At 36.8% G+C, this 26,187-nt stretch overlaps 1 protein-coding gene across 3 annotated transcripts in view; it reads left to right on the forward strand.

Moving 5' to 3' along the window:
• The window catches only part of MAP3K7 (mitogen-activated protein kinase kinase kinase 7), a 74,803-nt gene extending 49,563 nt beyond the window's left edge, over positions 1-25,240 (forward strand). The window contains exons 12-17 of one of the 3 annotated variants that reach the window (XM_074990872.1): positions 2,138-2,218; positions 9,846-9,913; positions 16,153-16,267; positions 18,606-18,667; positions 19,223-19,338; positions 21,090-25,240. In XM_074990872.1, the coding sequence (XP_074846973.1) occupies positions 2,138-2,218; positions 9,846-9,913; positions 16,153-16,267; positions 18,606-18,667; positions 19,223-19,338; positions 21,090-21,270 (623 nt within the window). In that variant the 3' untranslated portion in view covers positions 21,271-25,240. The remainder of the gene's footprint in view (positions 1-2,137; positions 2,219-9,845; positions 9,914-16,152; positions 16,268-18,605; positions 18,668-19,222; positions 19,339-21,089) is intronic. The other 2 variants (XM_074990874.1, XM_074990873.1) reach the window with 2 other exon arrangements.
• The last annotated feature ends 947 nt before the right edge of the window (positions 25,241-26,187 follow it).

Consider the following 26,187-nt stretch of genomic DNA (forward strand, 5'->3'; position numbering starts at 1 on the left):
TTAGTGGTGTCCATGATTCATTAATGCAAGTTTCTCTTTGCTTCTGAGTGTTACTCTGTATTCATTGATATTTTTATTATTTTCATTACATATCATTCAACACTACATTCAGACGATATTTTAAAATGCAGTAGGCGGATTTAAAAAGAAGTAATATTTCCACCAGTAAACTGAAAAACAAGATTTTGACAGAAAATATGTACAAAGTGGTAAATTTAGTTATGTTTCTGGAAAGATCAGATATACATATAACCCTCCTGTTTCTTCCCAGAGAAACAGAACTTGGATGTCTTTGTAAGAAAATTTTAGCTGCACATATTTTGCCAGGGTGCAGAAATTACTCCTTTCTTTACATGATAGATCATTGATAGTAGTTTTGGATACTACCCATATTTACATGCCTAATTTTATGATGAAAGCTGAGTGTGTTTCACAGTAAGCAAGTTAACAAAACATAATGCCTGGTGGGCAAAACAGCTTTCTAGTCCCCTATTTTCACAGTTTATCAGCTTTTTTTATAATTTTAAATGTCCCTCTTTATTAACCTGTATCTTTAGATTTGCATAATCCAGACACAAGAAATATCACTGTCATGTCTTGCCTTCAGTCAGCATTTTTTATTATGATGAAAATTGTAGTAATCATTCTTTCCTATATTTGATTATACTTGTTCCTACTCTCTTGGGCAAGATAGCTGTTAAACTCATTTTTTTTCTTAGCTGAATAAAAGAGATTTTTACTGTGATAGTATCCAAAGGCCTACTGTAAAAGGCATGGTACATCCTCATGGGATGACATAGTCCCAGGCCAAAAGTATGTATAATATGTGAACATTATAGTATCAGTCCAAAACTACTCTTTTATTACTCATAGAACTACTTGATTAGAGTTACTCCCCGATGGACCTCCTCCGTATGTTGTTGCCACTTATCTTCAGTATGTTCTGAGATTTTGCTCTATTTTTGACTGTTAATATTATTCCTTTTTAACTAAAGATAGTTTATTTGAATGGGACATTTCAGGCAATGGCAAACTAATTAGAAGTAAGGCCACACTAAATGTTTTTTGATTTAGGTTGGAAATCGCAAAAACAATGGTAACGAAATTAATGAGATTAACAACGTAATATGTTCCTGGACAAACAAATTGTGTTGATATGTGAGGCTACGGATACTGTTAAGAATAAATAAATCAAAAAACATTTTAAGAGTTACCTAATCCTTTTGTTCCATCTAGTGGACTGGCCATAGATACAAATGAAGCAGTTCATATTTATGTCAGTCAGAGTTATTTTGGATAAATGTACTAGAGCAGTGTTTTTGGGAAATTGCAGTCACAAATCTATTCCATAGCTGTTAAACTTTAAACTATAGAACTTCATTTTACCACTGTTTCCTCTTCCCACAGGTGGCAATGAAGTATATATGTTTTATGCTCTTTGAGATTAGAATGAATACAAATTCCACTTCAACAAATCTGGCTCTTTTGTTTGTTTTCAACAATTCCATGAATAGGGTGTGTAATTCTAAAGTATTTTATTGGTGTGCAGTGACCATTTTTAGAAAACTGCAAGCATTTAATCAGTGCACCTTCTTGAATTATTCAGATCTTGTAATATTAAAGTGATCTTACCTTGTATTTGATTGGATTTCACTTTACAGGAGATGATTAAAGGGAATGAAAGTACACAATAAAATGTAAACTTTTTTTATAAACAGTGCTAGTCTGAGACTAAAATCGAACTGTGATGAAATATTATATAAATTGAAACAATTAAGGAAGTACATTTATTAGTAATACGCAGGTGCAGTGAAAATGGTGACTATTTTGTCTCCATTCTGATTGATGCACCTTGGGTGTTTCCCCCTTCCACATTGCCTTTCTGCTTTTGTCTGTGTGAGTTTTGTGTTGCTAACTACACCTAATTGTTGTGTTGACAGCTAATTCTGTTTTGCTTTTAACAATTTCTTTACTATTTTTAAGCATGAATAGAAAGCTGTGACGTTTATTCTGTCACTTGTTTTGCATGTGCATTAATTTAACAGCAGTATTTGAGAATTGCAATGTTGTGTATTTAATAATTTGCTGTTACCATTGTAGCTGTTTGCATGTGTATTGTGTGTATGTATTTTTTCAGCCTGTTCCAAGCATAAACGAGGCCATCGTAAAACTGCTTCATTTGGCAACATTCTGGATGTCCCTGCAGTCATCATACCAGGTATCACAGCCCACGTGAGCGGGTCTATTGGCTAAGATGATTGAATAATGATCACATTACTTTAAAAAAAATACTTTTTGCTCCAGTTCACATAGAGTGTATAGATGGAGACTGTCCACTAAGATTTTTCATGATATCCTTGTTTAGGGAAAAAAACCCTGCCATGGTGCAGTCCTCTTTTCCTTATACTTCACTGATAGCGTTGAACCCTTGGCTCCACTGGATCTCCTGGTACCAAGACTCTCATGTCTGTAACAAAACTTCAGAGAGAGCCTGTATGTGCAGGGTGTTGAATATACATGCACAGTCACTGGAGCAAGAACTTGCAATGTGTCTCCCTTAACCTAGGTGAGTGCCTTATCCACTAGGATATAGGGTCAGTCTCACTCTCTAGCCTAAAGGCTACTCACTGTTGTCATGAATGACCTCACTGCACTTGTAAGCAGGGTAGAGAGTATTTGGCTGGCTGGATGAACAAAGGAATCATTGCTTTGTGGCTGGGGTCAGTGTGGAGGATGAAAACTGCTGCAAAAGGGTCGGTATGGTCACTGATTCATCCCCTCGAAATACGAAGTTTAAAAAGGGATGCTTCAGATAGCTTCCCTTTTACACAGCTGGCTGAGAAAGGTCCCACCTTCCCTCCCCTTTAGGTGATATAATATTGGTTTCGTCAGGACTTGCTATAAGCTTTAGACTAGCCATACCCTCTTTCAGGGGTTTGAGAAGAAATTTTTCTGACCACTGTATTGGCTTGGGTGCAGGTGGCATGTTTTCACCTTCCCCCACAGCACATTCAGGAAGGGATTTGTTCATGCATGGCAGGAAGGGCAGTAGGCTATATATCACAGCTCATTATTTAAGTGTAGGACAGATGTGCAGTGCAGATACTCCATAGGGAAGGTGTACAGTGACTGGATAAATGACCTTGGAAAAGGCCTTTAAAAGAGGTGTTCATTAAAGAAGTGTGCAGGGAACAGTTGGGGATTCTTATGATTGGTACAGCAGGAAGCCAACACCCTCCCCCCATTCCTATAAACCACCATCACACTTCTGTGAGAGGGTGATAGATAGTAAGGTCATGGCAGTGGATTTGCTAGAGGAACCTGGATGGAAAAAGAGTGGGTAGTTGGTAAATGCAACCCAGATGATTGTAGGCTAAACCTGGGGTGACCTGTACTGCACATTTCCGTCCACCAGCTAGATCCAGACATTGAATAATAAAGTAGTGGTCTAATTAAACCCTAGTCAAATGTCTCCTATTCTTCTTTCAGATAGTCATACAATGACTATGAAATGTCACTGTGAATAACAATGAATAGTCATTGAGCCAGAGATTGTGTGACTTCACAGGCTACTGGTTAGAGCACTCCCCTAGGAAGTGGGAGATGCAAGTTGAAGGCCCTGTGTCAATTGCTGTTTTTCCTTTATATAGTATGGAGCAGCTTCAGCGAAACAGATTGAGACATCCACATCCAGATCTTCCATATCCTATGGGACTCTCCCCTGTAATGTGAGAGAACCCTGTATGGATCACTTCTCCAAGACAGACAGAGAGATAATTGAGTCTGCTGAGACTACCACCTTTGGCAGTTCTGTGGTGCTAGCCCAAAAATTGGAATGTTTGGTAATATTGAAACAAACCATTTGGTTTAAACATTACTGAACCAAACATTCAAATTTTTGATTCAGTCAAAACTATTTTTGACAGACATAGCACAAATTCACAAATAGTTTAGGTCAACTAAAACTGTATTTTCAGCAAATAAGTGGTTCTCTGAAATTTTTGCCCACTCTAGTTCATACTCAGTTTTGTCACCTACTAGCAGTATATGGATTGCAAGCTGTTACAGCCAAGCAATGCTTTCCTCTAAAGTCCTCAAGATGGCAGCTCCAACATGCTTTTATTTTTTTATCCCTCACTTACCCTTTTCATAGAGCTTTCCCCCAATTTAACTTCCTTTTAATGAAATAAGTTTTATTCCAAACTTCCTGCAGTGTTGACATATTTATTGAAACCATTATTAATAGACTGACATTCTATATATTCTACATAATTCTAACTCTTTATTCAATGAGCTTTGCAAACTAGATACACACATCTCTCATCAGAACATTATGATGCTTTGGGACAATGTGCAGACTACCATTTTAAATAAAGCTTTCAGAAGAATTGAATGTAGACTGAATGTATTTGCCCAAACTAGAATCTGGCTAGGGCATAAGGGCCAACACCCTTTCTCTTCTATGTGTTATAGGATTCCAAGGGACTGCAGATGGTTAAGAACTTCATTTTGCCACTTACCCAAAAGATTAGAAAGGTGCACCTCAGTTCCTCTGAGGAACTGAGACAGTGCTGACTTAGTACAAGAGCTACTTCCTGAATCACCATTTCTTACATCTGTTTTCCTTGGAAGCTTCTCATTCGTGGCCTGATCATGCTGCTTAGTTTTAGTGTAAGTACTGTATTCCCTCCATTTACGTGGCAGTTGTGTTCTGGGCAACCTCTGCATAAGTTGAATTTTGTGTTAATTGGGAAGAGTTTGGGGGAGCGGGCAGCTTTGGGAGGTGAGGGGGCAACTGTGTAGCCCCAGCTTCTCCCACCTGAGGGGCACACAACTGTTTGCAGTACAGTGTCTGAGAAACTGCACCGCAAGCAGGTATGTGCCTGCCAGGCTCCCTAGCTGGGTGCACCGGTGCCACAAGCAGCTGGGGTGCCTAGCATGCAGATAGCTGCGCACAATACCGGTTCTTCCAGCTGGGAGAACCGACACTGCAATCAGCTGTCGGTCAGAAACAGCAGCCTGACTCATGGTTGCTGGCCCTGACAGGAAACTGCTCCTGTTGGGGCAGCAGCTGCGAGTCAGGCTGGCATGCCTGACAGAAGCAGTTTTCCCATGCTCCTTTCAGGGATTGCAGCCTGACTTGCGGCTGCTGCCCCTGACAGGAGCGGTTTCTCACTCCCGTCAGGGGTGGCAATAGCATTAACCCGAGACATGTGCAACTTGATTGCACGTATCTTGAGAATTTACTGTAAGTAGCAGCAGGATAGTGGGTGTTTGCAAGATAAAGAACTTGGATATATATTTTCCAAATTCCCATCCTTTCTGAACACTTTTTGAAGTACACTACACTCATTCATCTTACATACTGACATTTAAAATAGCTAAAACTATTTCGCAATTATTGTGCAAAGCTTTAAAAAAACTCCAAGTAAAATGGATTTGAGACTCATTTCCAATTTACAGTTTATTTGCTAATCTTAAAGGTCATTCTTAAAGGTATGTATGTATTCATGCAAAAGTAAACCTTAGTGTCATCAGATACAGCATAAGCACTGCAAACCATTGTTTCTAAAAAGACTTACAAAAAATGGTTCACCAAAAAGCTTAATAGCTAAATATTTTGAAATATGTATTAAAACTGCAGTGCAAAATATAACCAAGGTAAGTAGGCAAACAGTTTTAAAAAGCTACTCAGTCAGGAAATATCTGATCAATCCTGTTTACAGTATTCTGGCACTTTTAGCTGTATGGTACATCCTCAACTAAAATGCCAGCCTACTGAAATAACACTTTGAGTTTATAGTACTGTGGTCATTAGTTTAAAATTTTGGTTCACTTTGTTAGTAGCACTGTTTCCATGCTATATTCCATATTCCAAATATAGGAGTGCCACAAATACTCTGTGTAATGAGGCTGATTTTACCTGAACTCTGTGATTTTCAATTTTTAATAGTGGATGTTCTATATAATACCACGTATAGCATAATGTCTCAAACAACATAGTCCCTGCCCCAGAAAAATTGGTCAGGTCCCAAGTCAGTTCTGTGTATAACTGCAACACAAAATCAATACAGAGCTTTTGTGATCTCTATATCATTGATGTTGTACATCTCACAGTGAAGTCTTAAGGATGGAGATTGGGAAAGTTAGTTGATATTGTGTGGAGTATCTCTAGAAAAATGGTAGAAATGCATAGATTCTTAAGAGGCACCTATAGCAATTTTCATTGTTTTGTAAATAAATTGATAGCGTTGTTTAGTCATGAGTAACACCTCCACAGTTTTTCAGCTTAAATAACATTGTACTTTGGTTACACCCTGAAAACAAATGTTGACAACCAAAATTAACCACTTACTGCCAAGTGTTTTCAACATAAATTATGTATTTAATAATTAATAAAAAAAATAGAATATACTTCTATAAACTTGCAGTCCTTTTTGTTAGAATGTCCAGCTTTTCCTCCTCGTTTACAAATGACTTAACTTGAACAGTTTTTTAGCTGAGGTATTATCTAACTGTTTTTTGTACAGATTAGTTTTAAAAGAAAAGAGCTAAATAAAATTATTACATACATTACATAGTTTTGTCAAGAGTTACATTTCTTCCAGTGGCTTTAAAAATGTTGACCAAGTTTTTTACGGGTATTCCCTTTTTAAAGAAGGAAATGTAAACTTTCAAACATCCTTCAGTTAGATTTGCCTTGAAAACTTTGTGTTGGAAGTATAACTTTCTGCAGTTGGGTGCCCCTTAGATGCACAGGACGGGAAAGGCCACATTTCTGTGCATGTTATAAGGGCCTTAATACGGAACATGCTTTCTCAAGGCAGGCAGTTAAGGCAATCCTAGTAGCACAGACCTGTGCTCTGCCTGAGAGGTACTCTTCTCCTTTGTGTCTTAGAAGGCGTGCCAGCCCTAAGGAATACCTGAATTAAGACTTTTATTTTGACAGCAGCAAAGAATATTTTTAGGAGAAAAGTACTGAGAAAGAGCTTCAAGCTCTGCATAAATGAGCGTCCTACTCCAAATGAGAACTTCCTCTTTGGCTGTGTCTACACTAGAGTGCTCCGTCGACAGAAGTTGCTGTCACAAGAGGTTTTCTGACAAAACTGTCAACAGATTGCAGCCACCCACAAAAGTGGATCACTCTGTCGACAGAGCAGCCAGACTACCCAGCCACTTTCTCAACAGAGCAGCCAACTAGAAGCACAGCAGACAGGGCAACCCAATGACCCAGAAGCCCTGTCCATAGACAGGGCATCCAGATGGCTTTTTTTTGTCAGAGCTTGTCAAGAAAGGTGTTCTGCCTCTTGGGAGAGGCAGAAGGTTGTCGATAAAAGTTGTCAGTTGAGTTCTGTCAATATGTCAACAGAATGCATTTTTAATATGAACTCTGAGTTTTCATAACAAAACTTTCTAGTGTAGACATAGCCTCTCTGTAAGTTTGGGAGAAGGGCTTTCCTTTGTGGTGGAGGTGAATTAATATTTGCCTTATGTAAAATATATAACAGCAAAATTACCATTTAAACAAACCCTGAACTTTTTGTGTTGAAGAGGCTGACAGTGATCCACTAAGGTAATTTCTTACATGCAGGGAAAAAAACTACCATAGAACCATTAAGGTTGCATCCTGAAGCACTCATAAATTAGGAAATGCTAGATTTTAAGGTCTGCCTGTGCAGTCTTATTTCTGTCCTCTTGTGTGTATGAACTATGGTTGCAGGGGAAGTCTAGCAGATCCAGGAATAGAATCTAGCGTTTCCTGGATCGCGGATTGGTGCCTTTAAAATTCAGAAGTACACATTTTCCTTTTGTGACCCTCTTCTTTATTCTTAGATTGTACTTCATTGAATGAGTGTTGGTCTTTATAGAAAAATAGTATGAATTGTAATTAAAAACTGTAAAGTAAAAGCAAATTCAAAACAACTTGAAAAATGTACAAATTAGAATTAAAGTCAAAGAAAAGTATTCTGTGTTAATATTCCTAAATTCACATTAATCTTGATTCTGGAGCAACAAGTATTTGTTGATTTTTCCATCTTTGTTTCTGCTTTATCTGAATGATTTGCCAGATATCTATAGTAGTTACACTAATTAAAATGACATTGGCTAATACAGCTTGCTTTTGCCTCATGCTACTAACATGGAGATTTTTTTATTCACTGTAACGCAATCAATTGGTCTTCTCTTCCTGCCTTTAAAAAGTGTTCATTTTTACTACCAACCCACCCTGATTATTTTAACTTTTTGGCATCTGTGGTCTAATGTTTCATCAACACATGTGCTGGGTTCTTTGAATTCACAAATGTTGCTAATCTAAAATGAGAATTCCAGATATTTTTACAAGCTTATTTCAGATCAACTAATTTTAGGAGGGTGCTGTTGGATGAAATGTGCACATAATTTTATCAGTCATGGGTAGATTATCTGTATCATGAGTTCCAAGATGAGTTGCCACTACTATCAACAGCGTAATTCTTCCATTTTTGAATAATCCTGCTTTAAATGGCCAATTGCTTGTATTAAAGGGAAGAGTTTAACACTGATTTACTGACTATAAAAATTTACAACCTTAGTTGTAACTTAGTTTTCTACATCAGTAATTTGGGGGAATAAATACTTGCCAATATAAAAATAATGTTGTGAGGCTTAATGAGTGTTTGTAAAGTGATCAGAGATCCTGAAAGGCAGCTGGTGAGAATTATTAAACTCTTCCCTTTAATATAAGTAATACCTGCTGGTGAAGGACTTCATAATTTGTGATTTCTGAAACAGTATACATGAGATTAGGAAGGCACTCTCACTTCTTGTTTTAATTGATGTGGAAATTAAAACTTACATCTAGAAGGGCTGCAAATTCATAATGAAATGACACTGCATATATATCCTAAGAGTTTTAAAAAAACAAGCTGCTTGCTACAAACCAATTTTCTGACTGTTAAATACTATGGGAATATGAGGTTGCAACTGTTACAGTACGTGTTCTCAGTGTTCCACCAGCAGAGAAGTTATGTAATGCAGGTTGAAGACTCAAGATTCTGAGCATTGCCAGCTGTTACTCATAATATTTTCGTGTTTCCTTTTTGGCAGCTGACCTGCCATCTAAGGAGACAATATAAACAATACTAATAAAAATCAAAGTACTGAAGGAAATTCAGTTGCATAATACATTGTATTTGACATACGACTTATTTTCATAAGCGTTTCCTTGATGAACTAGCAGTGTTTGAACTATTTTCTGTAGCTTTCAGTGGTGGATAATTGTTAATGTGTGGAGGGGAAAAAGAGAGGTTATGGCATTATGTTCAGTAAATTAACAGTTAGTCTTCCTGTGCTGATATTTAGAATAGGAGGTATTTTTGCTCGTGAAAAGATGACAAAGAGCTGTCATTTCAACTTAAATAATTAAATAAGTTTTCTTCTAGCTTAATATGTGCAGGAGGAACATAACCCAGACAGAAGGCTTTGCTGTGTGCTACTTCAAAGAACAATAGGTTAGAGCTGGCAGCATCTTAGCCTCTCTGCTGTAGAAATGCCCATAACATAACTCACTTGAAATAGATGTCGTCATCAGCCCCAACCTCAAAGTGCTAAGCCTGTTCAAACACGTGACAGAAAATGGTGAAGTAGAGTGCAGAAGCTATTAATGTGGTAGGAGTGGTTATTGTATTAATGTACTTTCTGTTGACAGCCCAGCATTTTTTGAGTTAAAATTCTGCAGCTGTCTCCTTCTCTCCCACTTTCTGTCTTTGGATTTGTACAAATTCCAAGCTCCTTCTGAAACAGTCGCACCCTTCTTATTTTGTTTCTGAGGAGATTTTTAATATTTTGTTTTCTTTTTTCTCCAGCAGGAAACGGACAACAGAGACGGAGATCCATTCAAGATCTTAGTGTTGCTGGAACAGAATCTAGTCAGGTAAAATCTTTCATCCTGTGGCTTCTTTATTTGTCTTTCATGAACATTTAGGTGAAATCAACAGTGAACTTACACTGTATAAAACTAGACTTTAAAACTTTGTCTGTGATTAGGGTTCATTTAATTTGCAAAATATGGTGCCTCTTATCTAAAAGAAAATCTATGAAAGATGTTTAGGTGACAGGTTTCTTGATTACAACTTGTGTGAGCAGCACATGTAATATTTTAAAATATTTTTGTTTGCATGTTGCATAATTTTTATACACTGGTAATGAACCTTAACATAATAACTCTCAAATCTAACTAGTTATGGTGATCTCCCTCCACTTTTTGGGAGACAATACCAAGGTCATCTTAAAAACTTCAGTACTTTTAGAAGCTATTTGCTAGTAACTATTGCTTTTTGTGCCATGATGTCCAGATACCATGGTAACCAGCATAGTGATACAGCCTGAAATATGAAACATTCAAATTAAGTAGATGGCTCAAATGACCAAAGTACAGTTAGTGTTCTTTTAACTTTGTTTTGTTCATTTAATTGCTAATTTGTCCATGTCAGTAATTCAGAGTGTTTTTGATCATTAGTGTGAATTAACAAGATTCTACTGTAATTTTAAGATCCCTGCTGTAGTTTGAACATGGGAAAAATAGGACTCAGTGTGTTAAGTTAATCAGGTTTCCATATTGAACAGCCTGCTGCAATAATCCAAAATAAGTGGTAATTTTAGAGGTGTATATTCATCAAAGAAATGAACTTTTGATGTCTCTTTAGTTTCACGTAGTGTTGTAACAGCAGAAATCTTGTCCTTCCCCCAAAATCTAATTTGTCTAGTTTATCAGTAAATATGTGTGTATGTATAGGAAGAAAGCAATAGGAATCTATTTTAAAATTTCAGGAGACTTACAATATATGGAACATAGCAAGTTTTTGTTTAAATAAATGCACAAATTCAAGAACAGTAATAAATCATAGTAAGTTTACTTAAACAGTCTTTAAAGTTTGCTATTTTGTTATAACTGCTATTTTGTTTTGTTAGAATATAAACTAACATGGCTCTACCTCTCTGTTATTAGTCAAACAGTGTAATTAGAGAAAAGACTTGAAACAACATTGAAACAATTTCAGTTACTGTTCTGTCAGGTTTTTCTGTTTTACGATTAAGGATTCGGTGCATTTCTGCCATACCCCTATAATGCTATTTTCTGCAGTATTAAGTATTTTGACGTAGATTTTTTCATTTGTAACTTTTTCTGTTAGCATCAAAAAATGAGTGTTTGCTGGTACAAGATAATAATACTGGCAGGCTAGACATGCAGCATCTGTATTAGATCTTTTTAACTTTTCACGTACCATGCCTTTGAGAGATGCATGTGGTACATTCTTACCAGATTCTAGCTGTGTTCCTGCCAAATGTTTCTCTCATCAGGAATAACAGCAAAAGGCTGTTCACCATATACTTTTCCGCTGGTACCTTTTGTTTATACCAGAGAGCAAAATGTGGTGTGGCATAGCTTTCACCATTTTCCTTTTCTTCCCTCCTACCTCTGCCAACCTAAAGGTTAGAAATCTGTAACTATTTTGTTTCATATTTCTAAGACTGTCATTGAGTCTCTCTTCAAACTTCTGCATTTTGAAGCAAGCACCCTGTTACAAGTTTGAATCATAGTGTAGCTTACAAGATAAGTAGAATAAAGTAACACCTAAAACGTCATAAAAATACGTAGTGGATAAAGATTTACACTATCCATGTAAATAAGTCAGACATTTGCATTCTTGCTTTTGACATATGTGAATGGGACGCAATTGAGAGTGTCTTGGTTTAGACTTTGCTACTTAAAGTACCAAGTGAGAGCTTTGCAGTCACACAACAAGTTAATGGAGAAAGCTAGTTTGTCTTTTTCCAAAAATCTGGCAACCCTGATTGCCAGTGAAGTTACGAGTGATTTTTCAGAACAACAAGAAGTCTTGCGGCACCTTATAGACAAACAAATATTTTGGAGCATAAGCTTTCATGGGCAAAGACCCACTCCATCAGTTGCATCTGATGAAGTGGGTCTTTGCCCATGAAAGTTTATGCTCCAAAATATCTATTAGTCCATAAGGTGCCACAAGACTTCTTGTTGTTCTCAAAGCTACGGACTAACACGGCTACCTCTCTGATAAGTGATTTTCAGAATGCTGTAAAAATCTGTAAAGCCTTTAAATGGTTTTGACTGCTAAATTGGAGATTGCATCTCCCTCTCTGCTCTGTCATGTTTGCTACTTATCCAGAATAAGAGGTGTGCCTGCCCCAACACTCACTTTTATTGGAAACCCACTGAAGTCCAAACATGTATATCATGTAGAAGTTTTCCAACTTTGTTTTCAGGCTTAGTGACCATATATGCTGAAACCACCACCTCTTCTTCTTGTTCCCCAGAATGTGGCACATGATTGTCATATCCCGGAGGACAAATATCAATCTTTTCTTAATGATGGGAAGATGTTACACTGACCTGTTTTTTTTAATTTAGTTAAAATACCATACTGACTACTGCCTTTGTAAAGTGAATTTGTATCATCCTACTTAAGTTTGTAAGCTTCTCAACACAAAGCTCTCTAAACCACGTTTTATTAAGCATGTTGCACAATTGTGGTGCTATGCTAAATAATACCCCCTTCTCTGACTGATCAGTCATTGGGCATTTGGTGTGTATATCTCGCTGATTTTGTGGTCTGTTATTTCTCCTTCTCCTTCTCAATAGCAAAAGTAGAAATTCTGATGTTATAGACTTGATTTCACCATTTGCATCTGGAAGACAATTGCTGTTCTATTTCATTGTATTACTGCTGTGACTAGAAATGTTGTCCAGCACTAATTCCTGGTATCGAATGGCATTATCAGCTTGGTCAGTCTAATGCTCTTCAAATAATGACTTACAGTTTGACTAAATTTTGCATCAACAGCATGAGCAACAGAAAACAGTAATCCAGAGGCTTTTCAGCCTTTTGAATTTGACGTCCTATATTACAATAAAAAAAATTGGGACCCTCCACTCCTTCCAGTCAAGCCATAAAGAAAGAATGGTGGTTCCTTGGAACCTCTCGATAATCTTGTGGTTAAGATTTCATGCCACAAGTCACACTTGGTTCTAATTTTCTCCAGAACAGAGTACTTGATGGTGTGGGGTCTGATCTTGTTCCTGTTAACGTCAGTGGTGTTGGATTGAGTCTCTGTCTAAGCACAAATGCTACATTTCCATCGATTTGAAGCAGTAGTTAATCTTTCTGTCCCACAGAACTTACCTCAAAATTACCTTTGGCCTTTATTTATTGTATATTTGTCCATAGGTTTGTTTTCAAATCACAGTATTCTAACTTCTATATTTATTTTGTTACATTGTTACATCTGTGCCCATATTTTTTTTCTGAAAACACTTCTATAGTAATAACTTAGTATTTGAGCTGTTGTTTCAGGGAAGACATGATTTATAGCAATTGCTGTGATAAAATATTTATTTGTCCTACATTTACTTTCCTTAAATTTTTTCAACTATTAAACCTCACACAAAGCTTAAGGCGAAGTCAAAAACAATACATCACAGAAAAATAGTTCCAGATAATATAAAGCAATTAAGAAGCAAAATGTGTGCATATTAATACACACATGCATGGATCCCAAGCATAACATTCATCTGCTGAAAATATTTAACATACATGTGCCCTTCCTTTGTATTTCTGTTAAGGTTGTCTTAATAATGCTAAGCAATGTCTGTGTTCTATTGGCAGATCCTAACAATCGAAATTCAAAAGTATTTAATATACTTGTTTTAAAGGACAACTTCAGCTAGAACATTTTTCACAAATCACCTTGCATCCAATCTAACAATACCCTCCCTGAACTGACATGATGATTTTTCCCACCGAAGGAAAACATTTTGTTGGTTGCTAAATTATATGCCGTTAGAAGTGTTCACCCGAGTTCATGATTTCATATATTGACTATATAATGTTTATAGATATATTTGCCAAACATTTCTAACCACAGAAGGCTATTCCAAATATATAAACCAATTATTCTGATGTTTTATTATCTCAGAAATGTCTGCACCTACAGTATGTATTTGACACAGTCCTGTTCTGTGTGAGAGCATGCAGTATGAAGTTCAGAATAATTAAAATAGTAAAATAAAAATAAAATCACTTCAGAGGTTCCTTCCACCTTCGTCCAGTGTATTTGATACTGATCTCTGTCACAGATAGGATATAGGACTTGTGAACAAGTACATGACTCCTTATGGCTATACCTTTTGCTCTTCAGGGTCTGGAATGTTCCTGTTTATGATACATTTCAGGTGATGAAGTAGAATGCACTGGCATCACGAAGTGAACTTACAGATTGTTTGTTTGATCCCTAAAAAGTTAAACTAAATTGCAGAGAATAAAGCTTGCTTGAGAGGGAAGAAGTCAGAATAATGTTTATTAAAATTTTTTAAAGATTCTTCCTGATAAGAATCAAGTGTACTGCAGCTGAATAGTCTGTTCACATGTCTCTCCCTCACAAGTAAACAACAGTACAACTATTACAAGATGAATGTTCTAAATGATCTAAAATGTACTAAACTGACTGACTTGAGTTAGGTGTCTTATTTCCCTGTTTTAACCAGTATGTTTGAATTATTGCTCTGAGTAGTATAGTTTACCTCCTTGGGTCTCTTATGGCTATGTCTAAGCTAGCACCCCCACTTTCAAAAGGGTGATGCTAATGAGACACATTGGGGTATGCTCCTTGTAGACGAGCCACGCATGATCGAAAGCAGCACTTTTGAAGTGCTGCAGCCAGTATTATGCTAATGAGGTGCTATGCAGTGCCTCATTATCATATCCCGATGTCTCATTAGCATACCCCTTTCAGAAGGGGAGTGCTAGTGTAGACATAGCCTGTGTGTTGCTTAATTACTTGTTTCCAGAGCTGCTTAAACTGTAATTGGAAGTTTAAGGATATAAATGGAATTTTCGAGTACTGAATGTGTTATAAAACTTGCAAATTTAAATTTTTTGGGAACATTACATATTTTTTTAGAAAAAACTCACCTTAACATTTCACTACCTGTGACAACTTCATTTTTTTTCTCCACAAAAATAGTGCCTATATTGTCTTTAAATCTTTGTCTACTGTAGTAAAATTTTTAAAAAACTCAGAAATCCTATCCGGTGTTCCCCGTATACTGTGTGTTTGTGTGGCCGCTCAGGAGAGATTCAGATGCCGCCCTACTGATTTAACAGATCTCCCACAGTTAAATTTTTTGTTTCTGCTGATGGTGCACGCTCACACATGCCTCAGCATACATTTTTGAAAAAGTATTCTGCACATGGATGGAAGAAAACACACGTGGATGGAACAGATTAGAGGGAACATTCGTCCCATCAAATTTTAAATCTTTCTTACGCAGTATCTCCATAAGGAAGAAGCCTGACAAGGAGGAATGGAATAATAGAAAGACATTGTCCATCCAAAATTCCATACTTGGAGGAAGAGTATGCAGAAAAGGGCAGAGGGGAGTTTTATTGCTTTCAAGAAACTTCTAGCTTATGGTTTTAGGTGTTCTTTCTTCCCTTGTGCTTGGTCAGAGGTGTTTTTTGTGTTTTCTGATGGTGAGTCATGAAACCTGAGTCTTGATCAACTCCAGTAAATTCTCACATATGATCATAAGATAGGTATCCTTGAAAGAACTGTTATGTAATACATAATAGTGTACTGTAGTCAGAATAACTTTTGAACTTCTTCATGCTGTATGCAGATGTTTAATTTCTTATTGCTGGAATGAATTTGATTAATAAATTTTGTCATAAGCTGGAGCTGGGATATTTTAATGAATGTAGCTTCTGACTCTACTGTGGAAAATTTTGTGTAGATGTATGATGGGATGCTCAGAATGGAACCTCTTGAATATGTTGCATAACATTTTGTTTCTGTAAATTGAAGTATAAAATAATCTTTGTTCTTTTCATTGTTTTATACTCCAAAGATAAATTTTTGAGTCTGAAATGATTCCTATATATATTTTATTTATGCACGTAAAGCTTATCAAGGATTTTGAGAACTTGCAGGTTAAAAAGAACTGCAGAAATTAACAGGTTTTCTTCATATCAGTTAGCCAACTCGAAAGGGAGTACGTACTAGTTTTCTTTACCTTTATTTTTGTCACAGGAGAATGTAGGAAGAATCTTCCTTAAAATGTTGGTTTTATTTGTTCAGGAGAGCAGAAGCAGCAGTAGATCATCGAGTCCTAGTGTGAGAATGATCACTACCTCCGGACCAACCTCTGAAAAGCCAGCTCGCAGTGTTCCATGGACACCTGATGAATCTACAGGTAATGTTTGTGCAGTTTTTTTGTTCTTCTGTTTGTTCTTGTCTTGAACATTTAGAAAGGTTTAATTTATAATTTATTTTAAGATCAGTGTATGTGTCACAAAGCAATTCAATCATAGGGCAATTGCTTGGTTTAGTTTTTAGACTCCTTTAAACTATGACTGCAATTTGCTTCCTGGCTGTACAAAGTCTTTTGAGTAGACTCAGTTAAATTACATAAACATATAGTTCATTAAAAGCAAAATACTTACTTATCCAAGGATGCTATTATAAATAGAATATTCTACTCAATGCTTTAGGATGTGAAAGTTGATACTACATTTTTTAAAAACACACGGCAACATTTTATTTGTATGTGAATATTATAAATACACAACTTGATTTCAGTGAGCCAGCTTTCTGGATGAAGTACTAATCAGGATATGTAAGGGTGATAGATTCTCTGGGAGAAGGGTAGAGGGAGACCAAGTACCACTATGTGATTGCAAGTTTCATTTTAAAAGTTTATGAACATTTGATTCCCATAGCATCACTTTTTTGGTTATAAAATACAGTTAAATGAACATAATATAATGCAGGTTGAAACTCCTAAATCTGGCACTCTCTCATGTGGCAGCATCCATCATCCAACAGGACCGTGGATCTTGCAGAACCAGAGGGTCTCCGGGCTGGGGCTGGGAGGGACAGCCAGACCAGTGGCAGGAGCCCAGGGCAAGGCAGTCACCAGGGACCTGCAGCAAGAGACCCTTGACCAGGGCTGGCTGGTCAAGAAGCCAGTCCTGGAAAGCCGTGGCAGGGGCCAGGAGCGTGCAGCTCAGCCTGTGGGTGTGGGAGGTTGGGGAGCTGCTGGTGACATTGGGAAGAGGAGCCCAGAAGGAGCAGCAGGAATGCCAGCTGGAAGGGGGAGGGAGGGGGGAGTAAAATTGACCACCCCGATGCTGCAGAATCTCTTGTCCGGGACTACAGAGGTTCCAAGGGGTGCTGGATCAGTGAGATTGAACTTAGTTAGTTAAAGTAGCCTTATATTCACTCCAGTGTTTACTAACCATTATAAAAGACTCCAGACTTCAATACAGTAACACAGTGGGTTTTCTGGGACGATCTAAGATGGCAAGTGGGCAAACATTCTGATACAGTCACCACCAAAAATTTATGTAACATTGGGAGCCCAGAGTCTTGGCTCCTTTCTAAGGATAGTGTTTCATTCATGGCTTGCATAAATCTGACCATGAAAAACATGTAGGATATCCGAAAAACATGTAGGATATCCGAAAAACTGATTTCAAAAAGTTTTCATTCCAGGGCAAAATTATAGCCCTCTCTGTTAGTACTCAGGGTCTGTGTGTGGGTCATTATCCTTAGTTCTCATTTTGCTGCAAAAGCAGGGGTAGAGCAGTTTCTCCTTTCCTGCATTTCCATTTCCTTTTGAAGTTGCTTTTACAAATGGGTAGTCTTTGAGGAGCAGCACCTTTTCATATTTGCTACTGCCACCCTCCACTACTTTACGGCGGGGCGTCTCGTGTGGCTAAGCAGCCCACTTCTTTCCCACCATTCTCTACCATTTGCTTTCCTGAAACCAGGCACACATTGTTGTATCTGAAGATGAGCAGTAGCCTTATATTGCTCAGTTCTTGGGCTTCTGGAGATGCAAAGTAAGGAGGATGCCAGAAGCTCATGGTATAGTTTGGAGGAATAGTTCTGGAAAGGCCCATAGTGCTACTTTTTTGGAAGACAGCGACAGCACCAAGGCCCTGCAGAAATGGTATAGGTTCCCCACATTACTCATTTACTATTCCCAAGAGTATTAAGGAGAAATTTGTCCTAGAATATAGTGGATGGGGGCGATGGTATTTGCCAAATTTTTTGTGTTTGTATGTCTGAATAAAATCAATAATGTTATGACTGAGCAAAATTCATTTTGTTTTGTCATAGCTGGTTTGCCCATCCTTAAATTAAATTTAGAGTAGGCTGACTGTATGATTCCTAATAAAACAGGAATGCCGTGGCAAACCATTTGGTAAACAGCAAAAATACTAACTCTGTACAAAAAAAATACGTTAAACTGAAGTGCTGTCCAGAAATTTATAAAGGTATAAGAATTAATGTATTTTTTTTTTTTAGTATAAGAGATCATACTCAACTTGGTATGCTCAATTAACTTTACTAAACATAAACCAAAAATACTGATATTTCTGTATATCTATTTGCATACTGATGTTTAGTTTAATAAATATTCCATTTTTGGTGAGGAAATAGTGTCTTATGAATTTCTTACATGGACATATATAGTTAACTCCGTTGAAAATATATTATGGTTATTGTGGTATTTATTGTTACAGATACTAATGGGTCAGATAACTCCATCCCAATGGCATATCTTACACTAGATCACCAGTTGCAGGTAATAACTGTATATCTTATAAGTGATTGAATTTTAAATTCAGTCTAACCTATTTTAAAAGCATTTTCATCTTTTATGTTTCTTCTTAGTGACATAAATATACTCTAAAAATATTGTTTTGCGTATTCATTGATGTTTGTGTCCTGCCTAACTTTTAAACTAGGCTAAAAAAATTATTCTGTAACCTGAGATTGGTTGACTCAGATTTAATGAAGCTATTAAAAACAAGCCCTGAGAAATACGATCCTTAAAACAAATTGAAATCTTAAAAGTCAGAATAAGAAATTTGCTGAGCTCATAGAATAAAATTGCTACAGTCTCATCCAAACATTTTTGTTCTGTGGATGATCAAATAGTGGTAGAGCAATAAATCTAGATGTTTTTTGACTCACCTTTGGCTACAGTGTACTAAGATTTTCCAGAGCATGGTTTAACACTTATTTTTAAAAGCTTACTAATTTCTGAAAGCTGGTATAAATATATTGCAGACACATTCTAACACTGTGTATTGAGAGATCAGTTTATTAGATTTTAACATGTCTGATTTATTTTCAGCCTCTAGCACCATGCCCAAACTCCAAAGAATCTATGGCTGTATTTGAACAGCACTGTAAAATGGCACAAGAATATATGAAAGTTCAGACAGAAATTGCATTGCTGTTGCAAAGAAAGTAAGTGAAATGCATGTAATGCTTTGTTCCCTTGAAAAGATAGGTTTAGAAACAGTGGGATAAGACAAGTGTATCTTAGTATACTGGAGTATTATTTGTCTCAGTGCCTTGCATTTTTAAAGCACAGAGAATAGCAGTTACTAATAAATATTCATTGAAAAAATATTCTGTAACAGAAGCTTATGTTTTAAGGTTTCAGTCCTACAAATACTTAAGAGTGTGAGTCACATTAAAATCTGTAGGGTTACTCTATATGCTTAACCTTAAGCATATGCACATACTGGCAGGATCTGAATGAATTGGGGCAAGACTTTAGGACCCAGATATGCAACAAACACTGAGCAATTATATTTCTTTCATCCATGTGGAGTCCTAGTGATGGTATGTTTGATGAAGGTCCTATTGCATGAACTTTATTGCAGGGTTGGAGCCTTTACTTAGATTTCTAAAAGAATTCTACAGATTGGAAAAATACATAGAAGAGACTCGTGTTTGCATCTGTAAATATTTTTAAAGCACCAAATCATGCAGTTCATATATTGAAAAGTATAGAGAATAATTTAAAAAACAAACTTACCATCTCATGTGTTCAGGTTGAATCATGTATTTCAAAAGCTTAATGAATTTCAAAATAAGCTAGTATTTAAAAAAAAAAAAATCTGTAACTGTCACTTATTTGATATGAATCTGAGATAACTGTGGCTAAATATGGTTATCTGCAATACTTTTGGGTTCTGTTAATTTGAACTTAAAAGCAATTGTACAAAAGCATGAAATAAAGAATTAAGGGTTTGCTTTATAGTTAATTTTAATTGCATAAGTGTAGCTTTGATTTGGGAATAGATCATTACTTCATATGTTTTATCCAGACTGAACCAAAGATTAGTACAGTTTGAATCTCTCTAGTCCATCATACTCCCATCTGCAACCTCCATAATCCAGCAAGATTTTAGTTAATTGGACGACCACTTACCATGGGTGTGGCCAAGCTTTTTGTGATCCCATAAAGTTTTACAGCCACGTGTCCTGGCTCTCAGTGTTCTGTGCTGTTGTTTAGCTTCAATTTACTGCTAAATGTCTTCTAAGAGCCCAAGAAGCGGTGGAAGAGTAGAAAATGTTGCTAGACAATATTGACTTCCCGTGGTCCGGCAAATTCGCTTGTGTGGCACTGGTCAGTTCTCGGGGTGCCGGACTAAAGAGGTTCAACCTGTAAAGGGTTTGGAGGGATCTAGCCGGGGTCATGTTGGGATTGTTTGGGGCATTTCTGTGTGTTTGTTTTGGTTAACTGTTAGGCATTTCTTTTGTACTAAATATTATACCTGAGCCATATACTTCATAAACTCAGAGGCTAGGGCTACAGTGTAGTCCTATCTTGAAATAACTTACTCAATTTGCATAAATTATTTTGAAGTAATTTATTTTGAACTTGGTGCCAGCTACATGACACTGAATTTCGAAATAAGTGCCTATTTCAAACTTCCTGTTATCCCTCTCACAGTGAGTGGTAGTGGGAGCAAAATACGTGCTCAAAATAGCCTTACTATTTCTAGCTCTGTGTTTGGCCATGGGGTTTCTATTTCAGGATACACTTGTGTCCTGAAATAGAAACCTCAGTGTAGTCTTAGCCCTAGTGACAAATGAAGTAAAAAGTTTAATTTGGTAAAAATATAGTGTAGTGGCTACTTAGAAAACAAATATAGTATGGATCTGTTCGTTCTTCATAATGTTTTAATGCTAACTTTTATCTTTAGACAGGAGCTAATAGCAGAACTGGACCAGGATGAAAAAGACCAGCAAAACACATCCCGTTTAGTACAAGAACATAAAAAGCTTTTAGATGAAAACAAAAGTCTGTCAACGTACTACCAGCAATGCAAAAAACAGTTAGAAGTAATCAGAAATCAGCAACAGAAACGACAAGGCACATCATGATTCACTGGGACCTTTCAGATCAGAAATATGCACAGAATGACTTTTGTATTATCCCTTATTATGACAACTCATGAGTGGTAGCATCTTGGTGTGTTCAGAATACCTATATTTGTCTGCTGCACTTAGAACGTCATTTATTTTCCTTTTCCTATCATGGATGTTCAGTTCAAGAGGTTCATTGAAGAAGTGGGAAAACAGTGACTTGAATTAATCACCAGCACTCAGCTTACACAAATACAGTGAACTGTGGCTGTTCACGTGCTCAGTGTGTGAAGGCTAGCCTAACAAAAGCATTAAAATGGCTGCTAAATTGTAAGATTTTGTTTTAATTTCTGATGTTACCTCAATAAGAGCAAAACAAAAAGTTCTGTTTTAGGGCAGTTTTGTTCTTGTCTCATCTCAAAGCAAATTTACAGTGACAGTCATTTTTCTCATGCACTATGCTGCAGAGCTGAAGTTGAGTGACCAGAGAAATGCATGATGCATTAGTGATGCATTTTACCTGAAGTTTTAGTGCATTTTTCCACATGCAAATTGGTAGTCAGACTGCCAATATCATTGGTTCAGTGCTTGATAGCCCTGCATTTTGACTAATACGTTTCTTGTAATCTTGCATTCATAAAAGATTTGAAGCAAAAGGCTGTATTTTCTTTTTTTGGGGTGAGGTGTGGGGTGGCATTCAGTTTTACCTAATGATACTGGGCAAAAATATGTGACGACAATTCATTTAGCAAAGTGGGTGTCTCGTATAAAAGAAGAAAAAGCAGTGTGTGGGAGCATGTGTTAACCTTTAAAGCTTTTGTGCCTGTAACATCTTTGGAAAACAGTTCAGAAAGCAAATGAATATAAAGTTCTCTATAATCATTCCCTTCATTATTAATTATTGGGATCTTTCTGAACCCTTACTGAAATGCTGAAAAGAAAACATTGGTATTCATGATACATGTAAATAAGTTTGTTTTGGCTAGAGAAATGAGAATTTGAGTAACTTTTTTTATTTATTTTTAAATACAAAAATATAGTATGGAGTAGGGAATGCAGATGGAGGAAGCGTGTAAGAAAATGAGAAATGGCTTAGTTTGCTTTGTGAATCCTAGTTATTTCAGACATTTGAGAAGTGTTCAAAGCAAGACCACTACAGAATGCCTGCTGCCTTTGTAACTGAAGAGTTGCATTTAGTGAATTCATACAAAACATAGAATGATAGACGTTTGTAGTTGCCATGATGTGAGCCGAAATAACTGTAAGTTGATTGTTCAGATTATAAATTAGCTTTCAGTTGAGTCACTTTTTAACAGAACAATAAGCTATTCCTCATTTCTCAGACTCAGTTTTTAATAATGTTATTCTTTTGCAAATAAAACTTTGCAAAGAGGAAAATATAAAATGAAAACTTAGTTTGTGTATCATCAAAATACCAGAGAGATAATCAAAAGTTTGATGTTGGGCTTCATTTCAAATGAATAAATTGTTGTAAGAGTTCATTAATAGCACTTGTTAAATACTTTTTGGTGAAACACCTCACAATTTTTCTCTTCCCCTCTTCTTCCTATCTGATAAGCATTGATATTATTGTGAATGTATAAGAATATCAAAGTTGAAGGATAAGTTACTGAACAGTGTTGTTCTAACTTCAAAAAAAAAATACTGGCAAGCCTTTGGTTGTTAAAAACCTTCCCTCACTTTATTTAAATAAAGAAAGGTTTATCATTCCCAAAACTTTAGCAGATAATTTGATTAGTTAGCTGAAACTGATATTGGGATCAACTTAAGGGCACATATATTTATAGCAAAATGTAATTGGCAGAGAAAATAACTGTAGTATTAGGAATAGCACAAGTGATCCAGAGCATTGCTGTTCACATACATCTGTCCATCTACCAAAATGGACACAGTCTGTATTCACTGGCTTTTTAGCATGTGCTTAAGCATGAAGTAGAAGAGGATTAATATTAATTCTTGACTTTATGTGCATGGTTAATAATTCAAATAATTATGCAAATAAAAATGCAACATTTACCAGGACAGCTGTTGAGATTCTTCAGTGTCATAATGAGACATGTTCTAATAAATTAATATTAATACTTCATGTGCAAAGGCACTTTAGCAAAGTTTGAATAATGGAACACAAGCAATGCTAACTTCATTTAATAGTACAGTTGCTTATAACCTTGTAAGTTTACATTGAAAAGAGTCTCAGATTTTAAAATGTACTGTATACTGTATGGAATTCAGCTCCATTCACTACTTAGATTGTGTTGCATTCTAACTATTTTCCAGAGGGAATACAGAGTTCATGTCCTCTTGCAATCTCCCCTTCCCGAATTCAAAAATGTAAACAATTCTTCCCACTTTCTCAAGTCTTCTGTGTGCGGAAAATATTTGTACCTCTCAACCAGAAAACCTGTAGGATACCAATTACTTTGTGAGCGAAGAAGAATTAACATTTTTTGTGACTTCAGCATTTTTAAAAGGCTTTTGTTTTAAAGTTGTTTAGAAATGTGCTTTTATTTTTTTCTGTTAAGCTGTTTTGGAGTGTTCAAGATGTATTTTTCATGTCACCTTTTATTCAGTTCGTTATCCATCTAGTCATGAATGTGAAACATCTAGTTTTGTCTGGGCGCTGCCTCCTCATTCTCAACATGGTAACAGGTTCTGCTTTTGGGAGGGGGGGGGGTTGTCAAAGTATGTGTTGTGTAAGATACTGTGTAATGAAAGTATGCTTCTGTATACTGTGCAGTTCTACAAAAATGCTTTGCTAGGCTTTATTTTTGTTTTTGATGAAAAGATGAAGATTGTAATTCAAAACTTGTACATAAAATGAATGATTTCATATGATGTGGGAATGAGCAGCGTAGCTTTCTGCTATGGGGTGTATTACATTTTCAACAATCAAAGTAATAAAAGCTGAAAGACTTTAACATACTTGTAATGCCCCACCGTTTGCCATGGCCTTTGCCTTTGATCTGTGAGGGAGTCCCACAGCTTATGGGAGATAGACATCAGTACCACCAAGAGAACACTCTTTTGTTCATTGCTGTTTTCCTTGATGCACACAGAGAGGGACAGCAGTGGACAAACAGTTCCCACCACATCTGCCTGCCAACATTGAATCCAACTGACAACCCTATTTTGGAGATGTTTACCTGCTGCTGATCTGAACGCATCCTCCTCTATGTACATGTACAATCCACTGGGCATCCTATTTCTCTGTCCCTGGAGAAAAGTAACTTTTTCCCCAATACTACTCCATTGCCCTGGCCTCTGTCCTACCAAGGGGTTCTCAAATGTCATACTGAAAACGTACTTTTTTTTTTTTGGAGCAGTAGGAATTGTGGGAGGAGAATGTTCCCAACCCCTGGAGTGCGGAAGAGTTCCCCGCATTAGTGGTTGGAAGAAAAATCCTGCTAAGCTGTATGTCATGTGTGTGCTATATGGTTTAAAACAGATTAATTAATTCTAAGGATTTAAATATTTTCCAGAAATTATTACTGTGAAGTAAATTGTTGGTAGTCAGCTTCAATACTTTCACTGGTTGAGGAGTGTGGGATTTTTTTTAAATAAGTTGCAGTAGGCTACAGTTGTTCACATTATGCCTATCGGAGTGTATCTGTTTTTAATTATTTTTAACCCTTTCTGTAATCTGGCAGACTGAGGAATTGTTGGTTTAGTGTGCATCTGTTCCACACACTTAAACTGTGACATCTTTTGTTTGCCTCTGTATGTGGTTGGCTGTTTTAATCAGTGTAACATAGAACTGAATTTAGACTAAATGATTTCAATAACAATACCACCTTATTGATGTCACATAAAATTCTTATTTACAGTTGTTTGTTTTACAATTTGTAAGAAGTTGTATTCTTTTATTTATGCTTTGTAATTACATTAATGGATTTTCAAAGTATTTTACAAAATTGGTTAATAGAGCCTCTGAAGGATTTTGGTGCAGTTTGCATGCAGGTAAACAGAAGCATGGAAATGTTAAATGACCTAAACTAACATTATACGGGGTGAATGACAGAGATAGGAATTTGGCTAGTTTCAGTACAATCAGAGGAAATAAAAATGGTTGAAATTGTTCTTATAGGTGGAGCAGAATTCTACTCACATGGAGCAGAATGGATCAGCTGACTCAGCTCCATGTCTTTCATCTGTGCCTACAGTGGTTTCTGGAAGGGATCGAAAGAGCTACAGTATGTTAGGACTGAGGGGATGCTTGGTTATGCCGTCGTTATACAGGATGAATTGAGAATGCAATATCTGTTCTGCAGAAACACACCCCAGCATGGCTGCCAGGACAGGTAGCTGGATGGAAGTATGACAGTCACAGTTTTCTTCTGCTTCCACTAATTTCCAGAGAAATATCCTGAAGCCTAATGCAGCATAAATCCATCAGTACAGGTGTGCCTAGCTGATGTGAAATCTATTCTCCAGTCATTCCTGGCCACACGTGGGATAGGGATGCAGGGGAGAAGGAAGTGTAACAGCTGCCTGCTAGCTGCCCTCCCTTTGATATTAAGTGACTGGAGTTCCTTACATCATCTTGCACACTTGCAACAATCTAACTGCTACCAGAAAGAGAAATATTCTATACTCAGTGGTAACTTGACAAGGGAGTGTGCCCCCTGTAGCTCCTCACTGTTCCATCTCCCATATTTCCGATAGAACACTCAAGTATATTGCTTGCATGTGAGGGTTTCTTTAGATGGAGTGGAGCAGCCTGCAAAGACTCTACTTTTCATGTAGTTCTTCCAGTTGTGCTCTGCTGCCATGTCTATGCCATGAAGCTTTGCCAATGCAAGTTATGTTGGCATACAGCCACCACAGTGTATTACTTGTGCATGTGCCTACTTGGCCCCTTGCATCAGTGCTGCATGTACAGGAAGTACTCGTGTTCATGAACAGTGCAGTGCACCA

Source organism: Carettochelys insculpta, chromosome 3 (genome assembly GCF_033958435.1).
Source record: "Carettochelys insculpta isolate YL-2023 chromosome 3, ASM3395843v1, whole genome shotgun sequence".
In the NCBI taxonomy this organism is placed as follows: Eukaryota; Metazoa; Chordata; order Testudines; family Carettochelyidae; genus Carettochelys; species Carettochelys insculpta.